This window comes from Phaethon lepturus, unplaced genomic scaffold (assembly GCF_000687285.1).
Source record: "Phaethon lepturus isolate BGI_N335 unplaced genomic scaffold, ASM68728v1 scaffold3144, whole genome shotgun sequence".
Classification (NCBI taxonomy): Eukaryota; Metazoa; Chordata; class Aves; order Phaethontiformes; family Phaethontidae; genus Phaethon; species Phaethon lepturus.
In genome coordinates, this window is record NW_010535719.1 from 62,464 (window position 1) to 72,590 (window position 10,127).

Below are 10,127 nucleotides of genomic sequence, written 5' to 3' on the forward strand. Positions count from 1 at the left end.
AGGTCAATTTGGATCTCAAAGTTCAAAGGTTTATAGAACTTCTGTCTCAGTCAAAACAGTGGAGAGTGAAGTTGCCTGAAATAGCCTCTTTTTTAATTGCATCTCCAGAAAAAAAAAAAAAAGATCTGAAATTCAGAGCAGTTTCAACCTTATCAGAAAATAACCAACTACAGCACCTCTCTAAAGCCAGAAGATCCGCAAACAGGTTTAACAGGGTTTTCTCTGATACGTCTCCTTGACATATATTTTTGCACCACAAAAATCCCCTAGTATCTTCTCAACCTGAAAGAAGTCATGTTCTGAAAAACAGTCTGCGCACATCTCCCTCCAATACATCCAAAAATTTCAATATGACTTCAAAAGGAATAAAAACCAACAAAACCTGGTATAGGAAGAGACAGTCCCAAATGTACTGTGACCAATGTGACGCTCCCTCCAACGTCAACAAATCTTCTGTCAAATTAATTCTACATAACATGTTGGTAATCTCAATACACTTTTTTGATTGCATTACAATTGCTTAGACCAGCCCCTACTGAAACCTCTTAAATAGCCATAAAAACAAGATAAGATAAGATAAGATAAGATGACAAGACTGTAGCATACATTGACCTGAAATTCAAACGACCACTACTTTGATCTTCTGTAATTGCACTGCAGTGAAAAATACTTCCCAAATTACAGCAATGAAGCAAGAAATACTTCTTATAACCAGATTCTGGGCACATTTACCAACGTCTCTCTCTGGCTAGCTTCGCTATGTCTTCAATGCAGAGTTCCTTTACTATTATTACTGATAGGCAGGCATCAAGAATGTTAAAAAAAGTGTTTGGTTTTTTTTTTTTTCCAGTTTCAGCATTCACCTCAATTTCCAGAATCTTCTGTAACAGGAAATCTTGTTTTTTTCTGTTCTAGAAAAAGAATCAGCTTCACAAACCCATCCTGCCTTCCCACAGCCTCATGTTTCTATCACCTCCTCCTCCTCCCTCCTCTTCAGCCCAGGACCAGCAGCAACTGCTACAAACACTCCACTTTTGGCTTGAATACTCAGTGCTCAGATGTAGCAGTATGAAGCACACGACAAGGAAAATCTGTCATTGATCCAAAAAGCTTCCCAGCAAAGCTACAACACTGGAAGTCACGCCACAACATACAGTGTGAAATGACAGGTTATCTAAGATGTTTTTTACCTTTCAACCACAGGTAGTGTTCTTGTGATTTCCAGCCACTCCATCTCGGTCACCCTCTGGAAAAGCCTATTCTCTTGTTTTTCAGGAACGGTTCATCAACAGCCAGACCCTGGTAAAAACTTTCCAAATCGACAGCAGTTCTTTCGAACTGAGCTGTCAGATGATCTCAAATGTACCTTGGGATTAGGTGAAAAAAAGCCTGAGGGCATTGGAGGTGTTTGATCATATGAAGACTGCATTTTCTGAAGAAAACAAAATTCCAGTGTGCTCTTTCTCTAGTATTTTTACACCCATTTAGTGAATGAAATTTAAACTATCCTCTTGAACAGGAGTCTTCTGTGAAGACTTTCATTCATAGGGAATCATGATAAATGCCTACAGTGGAATAAGACCTATTTGTATGTTGTACAAAGCTCTCAAAATCCATCTGTGCACCACGTATCTTTTATTATTTTGATGTTCCTGAGTGCCATGTAATTTTTTTCTCTTTCTTCCAGAAGTCTTCGCTATCACCCACTACAGACCACCTATTTATTAGCTTGCGAACAGAGTCTGAATAGTGATATCAATACAGCTTTGTAACACAGAGATGACACTTCTGAACTAGAGCTGTTAACAACTCAGACAAACTCCTCTCAGAGTCAGTGCTGACTCTAAGCACCACCAGCAGATGTCTAGAGATAAATCACACTCAAATTGTTCCTGCGGTATGCACAATACAGTCCAATAAAGAAAACTTGAAACGTTTAGTTCTTTGCTTCCAAAATGGAAAGTAACCTTCTCACGAGATTTCAAGGCGTGTATTTTCTTTTGTACCTTTCTATTTTTAGTAAAAGGCCACAGACTGTCAGGGGCTGGCGAAGACGGTAGCCCAGGGCAGGCAAGGCTGCTGTGGCTCCATGTCCCCAGGTCTGGCCAGCAGAGAGGCTGGGCTGCATTCCCAAGAGACACACTCACAGACACAGATATGCAACGCATATTCATGTTGGTTCACACAGATATACGTGGACAGAAACTCTCAGCATTCACATGACCACAAACAACACTGGCAGCCTCATTCTGTTCCCCTGTCTAGGCAAGCAGGATGAAGGTCCGCTATTGAGAAAAATACACATATAAACGATGTTGATCCCTTCAGTAACTGGCCTTGGATGCCGTTTATCCCGTAACTGGCCCTGGATGACCTGGACCTTCCAGTTACCTCGCACACACACGTGATGGAGATCCCCAGTAACTGGCCTGAGACACAACCAGAACCTGCACCTGGATCCTCTCATCTCCACTTGCCTCAAAAGGCCTCCTGGCTGACCTGTGGACTTATGGCTGCTTTGAAACATGGCTCCCAGGCCGCTTACCCTACTCGCTGGCTAGTCCAGCTTGGTATTCACTAGCCATTACACATTGATAGATGTACTAACATATGCATGCACTCTGGTCTCTCCAGCTGCTGGCACTCCAGGCTCATGGATGCCTCTGTCATGAGGTCCCCACTTTAGTTGCTGGTACTTAGACCTCCAACCACAAACATGCACACAGCAGAGTCCCATCACGCAGGAAAATAATTAGTAATAGAGTTTAATGAGAAGATAGGACAGACTGCAGTGATTAGGCATGGTCAGACAAACATCATGGTCTGACAAGCCACCCGTTTCCATGTGACCAGCCCCGTTTAGCCCCTGCTCTATTGTCCCAAGTGTGTTCCTTCCCAAACCACCTCGATCCCTGTGCTGGGTTGACCTTGGCTGGCTGCCAGGTGCCACCCAGCCACTCTCTCACTTCCCCTCTTCAACAAGACAGGGGAGAAAACACGACAAAAAAGCTTGTGCATTGAGACATGGATAAGGCGATGGCTCACCAATTACTGTCATGGGCAGAACAGACTCAGCTTGGGGAAATCAATTTAATCTATTGCCAATTAGTAACAGAGTAGGATAGTGACAAAAACAAAACTGAAAACACTTTTCCCTCATTCCCCCTTCTGCCCAGGCTCAACTGCACTCCTGACTCTTCTACCTCCTTTCCCACCGAGCAGCGCAGGCGGATGGGCGATGGGGGCTGTGGTCTGTTCATAACGCTTCATCTCTGCTGCTCCTGCCACTGTTCCTCTGCTCCAGCGTGGGGTCCCACCCATGGGATACAGCCCTTCCAGAAATGCTCCAGTGTGGGTCTTTCCCATGGGCTGCAGTTCTTCAAGAACTGCTCCAGCATGGGTCCTTTCCACACGGTACAGTTCTTCAGAAATGGACCCACCATGGGGTGACAGGTCCTGCCAGAAATCCTGCTCTTCTGTGAGCAACTCTGCACAGGCTGCAGCTCCTGCCAGGAGCCTGCTCTGGCATGGGCTCTCCACAGGCTGCAACCTCCTTCAGGGTATCTCCACCTGTTCCGGCATGGGGTCTTCCAGGGGCTGCAGTGTGGGTATCTGCTCCACCGTGGACCTCTATGGACTGCAGCTGGACAACCTGCCTCCCCATGGTCTTCATCACGGGCTGCAGGGGAGCCTCTGCTCTGGTGTGTGGGGCACCTCCTCCCCTTCCTTCTTCTCTGGCCTTGGTGTCTACAGGGCTGTCTGTCTCACATTTTTTTCACTCCTCTGTCATGGAGGTGCCACCAGCATCCCTGATAGGCTCAGCTTTGGCCAGTGGTGGGGCTCTTTTGGAGCCAGTTGTGTCTGGCATGGGGCAGCTCCTGATCTCTTCTCAGAAGCCAGCCCTGCAGCCCCCTGATACCAAAACCTTGCCACATAAACCGAGGACAATCCCCTTCTGTAGACTCCTCCTGATGTGTGTCACGGCTGGGACATGGGGTGGACGGCTCTCCTGTCGCAATCTCCTCCCTCTGATGAGCTTACCGGGATCACCCCACCGCTCTGCCTCTGGGCTCCCCTGTGCTCCTGGGGGTGAGCCCTCCATCACACAACCTCACCCAAACTCTAACAGTACAACCCTACTAACCAGAGAGAGAAAATGAGATAGTTGGCAGTGACGGGGAGCTGCTGAGTGCCATGTCGTAACTCCTGGCAACTTCAACCAGTGCTTTGAAAATTCTGGTTTGTGCTAATTAGCTGTGACCAGCAATTTTTGGTTTTTAAACATTAAATGCTCAGTTAAAATAAACTTATCTGTCAGGTAAACATTATTTAGGGCTGCAGACCAAGCAGAAGTTATACATTAAGTGAAAGCCTAACTATTTTCCATTTTTTGTTTTGACATTTCTAATATACCAAAGCATTCTATGATACTCATGAAGAACTATCATAGCAACAATCATAGTATTTTAACACATTCTTGCTGAATCTTGTGAAAAGAAATTAACAGCAAATTTTCAAGTTTTTACAGCTTGATTATATACTAAATTCACTTTCTGGGCTGTAAATGCTGTATGAAAGGTGCAGCGGCCGGATGACTCTGACATCATCTGTAAAACCACTGTGCAGTTCAAGACTGTTGAGAAAGTTTTGTTGGCTTAAGTTTCTGCCTGTAGAAATCCATGGTGGATTACACACAGTTTGTCCAGGTCGGGAGTTTTTATTTCATGACCCTTTCACCTCTTCTCCATTTTCTTCTTTCTTCACTTCTGAGATCGCTATACCAGGATGTCCCCAACTCCCTTTCATTGCAAATTCAGTGCCTGCGCTTTCACTTTGCCTTTGGACAGTCACCACCAGCCATACATCTGGTAACAGGGAGTTTGTCCCTTTGCCTCAGTATCTGGTAACAGCACTGCCAGATAGGTTATTTCTAAACATCCCAGAATGTATCTCTCAACGTATTCTGTTATGCAAAAGGTGTACTGACAACTGCATTGCACTACTCGCTTCTGAGAAAATTTCACACAGTGAATCATAAAACACGTCAGCTTATATCCACCTGCAATAATACAAATACGAGCCTACAAAGAAAAATTGAATGATATGCTATACATATAAGTAACATCTAGATTTTGGACTACAAGTTATGGTAGCTACAGATTCTCAAATATTTAAAATGATTAATGAAGATATAAGTATAAAATATTATAGTATCATGGACATCTCAGAATTGTAAATTTCTCTACAAATATAAACATATTAAGATTTATTTACTTTTAGCTACTATACTTTATCAATAAATCAAAGCATTCCTTTTCATAATAAATTTGTTTAATCTCTGCCAGGACTTTCTGTATCAAAAGGAAGAGGCTTAATTGGAAATCACTTGTGCCCTTTTTACTGTCAACTTTGCAAATAGGCACACTGTAAGTCTGATATTTATTCACTCTTACTACTTTGTTCAGAAAAAAAGGCTACATTTTTGTGCAATGTATCTTAGACAGGAGGTCTGAACAAAGCCCTTAGAAAGTCAGCAGAAGATAAATAGTTAAAAAAAATGAGCAAATTACTCCTAGCAACAGTCCAGATTTTCAGAATCAGATTCTAGCAAATAATAGCACCTTCACTATGTTTACTGGCAAAAGATGTATTGCAAACTTTGGACTCAAGCTAGAAACAAGATTGATTCTTTCGATCATTTGTTTGCAATGTGTGCAAAATAAAATTGAGTTGTCCTGTGACACTTCGATGCTAAAGGTCTGTGCAGCTAGTAGTAAAATATTTCTAAATTACCTTTTTTTTTAAAACACAAAGCAATTATTCGAGATCTCATCATAATGGTGCAATATGAATTAACTAATGGATTGCTCAGGAGACGGTAATTATGACTCCATTTCTTTCCACATATGCAAACCTTGTCCTTGTTGTTTCAATGAGGCTATATTTTCTTAAGAGATATTTTCTTGAGAGAACCTGAAAATCTCAGAGAACAAATAATCACACAGAAAATGTAAATAAAGAGTGGATGCTATTTTAAACTAAATTTAGTTAAATTTTTCCTATAATTCAAGAACCAGGAGTAGGAGAAAGTTTGGGGATGTTAAGAAAAAAATGAACAAAAAGATTCAGTGATGAAATGAAAACAACAATTAAAACTGGAAATACAGAATACATGGGGGAGAAGAGAAAAGTATTTAGCAAACATCAAGATAAATGAGAAGTTTTAAACTATAAAAAACTGTTAGGTCAATCAAAAACACTGAGGAAAAATTTACGGTGGGAGACCAGATAACTAGTAAAGTTACAGCACATGAGGGACAAAACAAACCTTATGAATGCCACAGGCCCATCAGTAGATACAAACACAGAGATGAAAAGAATATTAAGAATAATACAGTTGAGTGTATATTTCCATTCTGGTCCCTAATATAAGGAAGAGGATATTTATGAAATTCTCTCTAACTTGCTAGCTACTGAAGAAGAGGTTGAGCAACGTCTACTCAGTACTAGCTTCATGAAATACTAGACTAGAACAGCTTGTACCTGCGATGTCTGGACATGGATAAGATGTTAATCTTTAATTGATCTTACAGCACTGACAATAATACAGAAGAACGGAAGTAGCTAACATCAGGGATTGGCATACACACTGACTGTGGCAATAATAAACTTACTCATTTTCAAGATATTAATGTTCACTGTTATTATCCAAACTGAAAAATAAAAGCTGCCTGAATAACACAAGAATAAACATATATTGTGCCATCTGGAAGTAGATACAATCAGTATGGTATCCACTAGGTATGGCTTTACAAAGATTATTTTAAGACAGGAAAACACATCAAGAAGGGTGGAACAGTCACTATTTTCAAAGAACCATGGTATAGGAGTCTTCAGGAAGCAAGCTAAAACTGTCCAAGACTAATGCTACAAGGAAGGAACAAAGATACTAAAAATAAAATTAAAAACTTTTATACCAGTCTGTGTTTATAGACTAATTTGCATGTTTTCTACTACTACTTAACATGTTGCAACACAAACATGCATATGCACATATATATGTACATATATGTGCACACACATAAGGTATTTATGACCTAGCTGACACTCTTGCATTTCTTAGCTCAGTTATTCACACTCAAGCAAAACTTCAAATCATACTTACCCCAGTATCCGGTTCATTCCATGCCTAGCAGCATAATGGAGCGGAGTGTTGTGCTGGTACGTTTCTCCATAAGAAGTATTTGGGTCAAGAGTTTCTTTTAGTTGAGGGTTGCTCTCATAGATTTGGCAGGCCAAGTTTTCATCTCCATTTATAAGAGCTTTGCGGAATTTGGTGGTTGTATTTCCCATGTTGCTATCCTGTAGCTGTCAATGGCACTTTTTCCTTTCCCCTTCATCCACTTGTTGTACAGCTCTCTAACATGCTTCACAGCCTAAAAAGACAAACAGTATTTCAGTTATTCTGTAAAACACTCTTTCCTAGATGAATTCACCCAGAGCACTGCAAGCAGGCATGTGAAGTACCACCTCGGGCTGTAAACTCTACTCATGAATTGCTGATGTCCTTTAAGGTAAATACACACAAATTCCCAATTCTTCACAGATTATTTCCCTGATAAATTCTGCCATACCTTGTGCCCGTGCAAATATATTCACTACCTATACCCTTTGAACATAGCGAAAAGAAAAAAAATGGTAAATATCCACCTGTATTAGAAGACAGGGATGAACACTGAATTGCCATGAATGAGAAGTGAATTAGAAATCAGAAGTGATTTCAAAACACAGTACAACCAAAGCAAAAATCTTAAACAAGGAGGTAAAATTCTTCAAAAGCATGCAAGAAAGCAGACATCGATTTATCTTTTACTTAAAGAAGATCATGTAAAAATGTGCTTGAAGCACCTGTGCTTGCGTAGGTGGGTGTAAACAGCACCTTTCTATGCCAGCAAGACGAATGCACATGAGCACAGGAATTAGCACAGACCCATCTTAACAGTTCTTCTAAACAGACTCTTTTAAACACCTAACCCCATTTTTAAAATGACACTTAGAGATCAACAACGAATGGGTCCATACAATGCCAGGCATCATAATGGTACAAACCAACTGCACCTTACGAGTACTTCAAAGTATTTTCCAACTGCTAATGCTCCACAGCTTCTCACCTTACCTGATGGAGAGGACCAGCAGATCGAGTTGCATAAAGACAGGGCAGACAGAGCATCTCTGCTCATGAGTTTATCAGGTGTGCAGTCGGAAAGAGCACATGCTGGTTTATGTCAGAGGGACAGACAGGGGACTCGGCACCAGGCTGCAGCTGGTAGCACAGTGAACCTTCTAGGTGGTCTCTTTTGTGCATGAGTCATCCCATCCAGACTGTTCCATGCCAAACCTTTCACCCCACAAAGCACACACTGGGATCCAAATATGCCAGGCACAGCAGGTTAGAAAAATGAGATTTATTATGTTGGACACATAAAATCAGGCAGGGCAGGAGCTGCTTTTCTGTCAAGTACCTTATATTCAACTTGTTGGGACTATATCAAAACTTCAGTTGGCTCTCCAGTATGTTCACTGGTGCCTTGACAGCCTTACAGACAGAAGGAATAGAGGAATCCAAGGGGTCTAGAGCTGCAGAAAATCCAAGGGAATCAGGATGTGGATGCAATTCATGTGAAAAGGATTTGGGGAAACCTGGGGAACAGCTGCAATGAGGTATTTTTGTTTCCCCAGAGTAGTCCTCTCACGAGCTGCTTTCAGCTACTGTTGTGAACTTAGGTGTCACGTTGCATCCCAGTCTTGCTATAGCTTTTCCCAGATCCCATTCTGCACGAGACCTATCAGCAGGAGTCTTGCACTGTCTCCTCTCTACAGTTCCTCCGAGAGGTCATTTTGTGAAGGGATGGAAAAGACCACTTTCATCGTAATCTCACCAGTGCCATCAGGGCTGTTCGAGAAGGAGAGCGGTGGCCTTGGTGGCTCCATTTTCATCCCCTTTTCCTACAAAACCTTGGTGAGGCAACCCTTATTTTGGAGTTGTTGTGTCCTACCTTTTGATGTCATTGTGTGAGATAACAATGCCGCTGCCCAATCAGCTGACTCAACATGCTAAACATGTTGCCCATGTTCTGCTCTGTGACCAGAGCTACCTGACAAGCAATTGCATTAAGCAGCAGAAAGTTTCTCATAATAATAATAAAGTAGGCACTCACCTAAAAGCAAATATACAGCCTTCATACCTTTAGTTATATACACAAACCAAAGCCCAGATTGTTCAATCACAGTAAGGATTCTGCAGCATTTTCTATCTTTCCATCATCTCTATATTTAAAAAAATAAACCTGCAGTTACTATGAAGATACGATATTTATATTCTTCAAGAAAACCACTGCATGTTCACATTACCATGTCACAGCTCGCAGTGCTGTAGATTAATGCGTTTTCAGAAGCAGAAACAGTTGCATTACTCTAAATATTGGATAGTTTCAGGCTTTAATGAAAGTCTGTACAAAACCAAGAAAAACTCTACATTCTTTTCAAACAACCAGTAACTCATATTACCTTCAGCAGCTAGGATCTCAAAAAAACTTGAAAGAATGATTTCCAGTAAAGTCTGTTAACAAGATTAGTTTATAGTATTATATTATCTGTCAATCCCTATCCACCACCAAGAGCTCTCAAGACTATAACCTCAATTAGACAAGAACAAGTGCTTGAAAGATACGACGTTCCTAGAATCTTCATGAAAATCAATAATGAAGATCCCACTGGTGCCCATAACGAGAAGAAAAGCACAAAACCTTCTTCCATAATTTGAAATGAGAAGGTAACGGCACCAATTGTCTGCACTTATTTCTGGAAATTAGCATAGCTAGATTGCATGAGCTGTAGAAAATGCTGCCTCTTGCCCAAAACTTGCCACTAAACAAACCTGGGTAGGGGTGAGAAAGGGTGTTGAGAGGATAAGGAGATAAGATGGTGCCCTCAGGCAGTCTGAGAAGAAGCTGGGGCAGGGCTGGTACTGTTGACATGTTGAAGAAGAGATCTGAATGGATTTAGGCAGGTGTCTGGAAATGCATGGGAGAATCGAGGGTCTGTGTAGGGTGGCTCTACAAAACTAA

The 10,127-nt window shown here is 41.5% G+C and overlaps 1 protein-coding gene across 2 annotated transcripts in view; it reads right to left on the bottom strand.

Moving 5' to 3' along the window:
- ANKIB1 (ankyrin repeat and IBR domain containing 1) overlaps nt 1-7,353 on the bottom strand; it is a 60,821-nt gene extending 53,468 nt beyond the window's left edge. For both annotated transcript variants that reach the window (XM_010285946.1, XM_010285945.1), the window contains exon 1: nt 7,166-7,353. In XM_010285946.1, coding sequence (XP_010284248.1) covers nt 7,166-7,353 — 188 coding nt within the window. The remainder of the gene's footprint in view (nt 1-7,165) is intronic.
- Nucleotides 7,354-10,127: the final 2,774 nt, after the last annotated feature.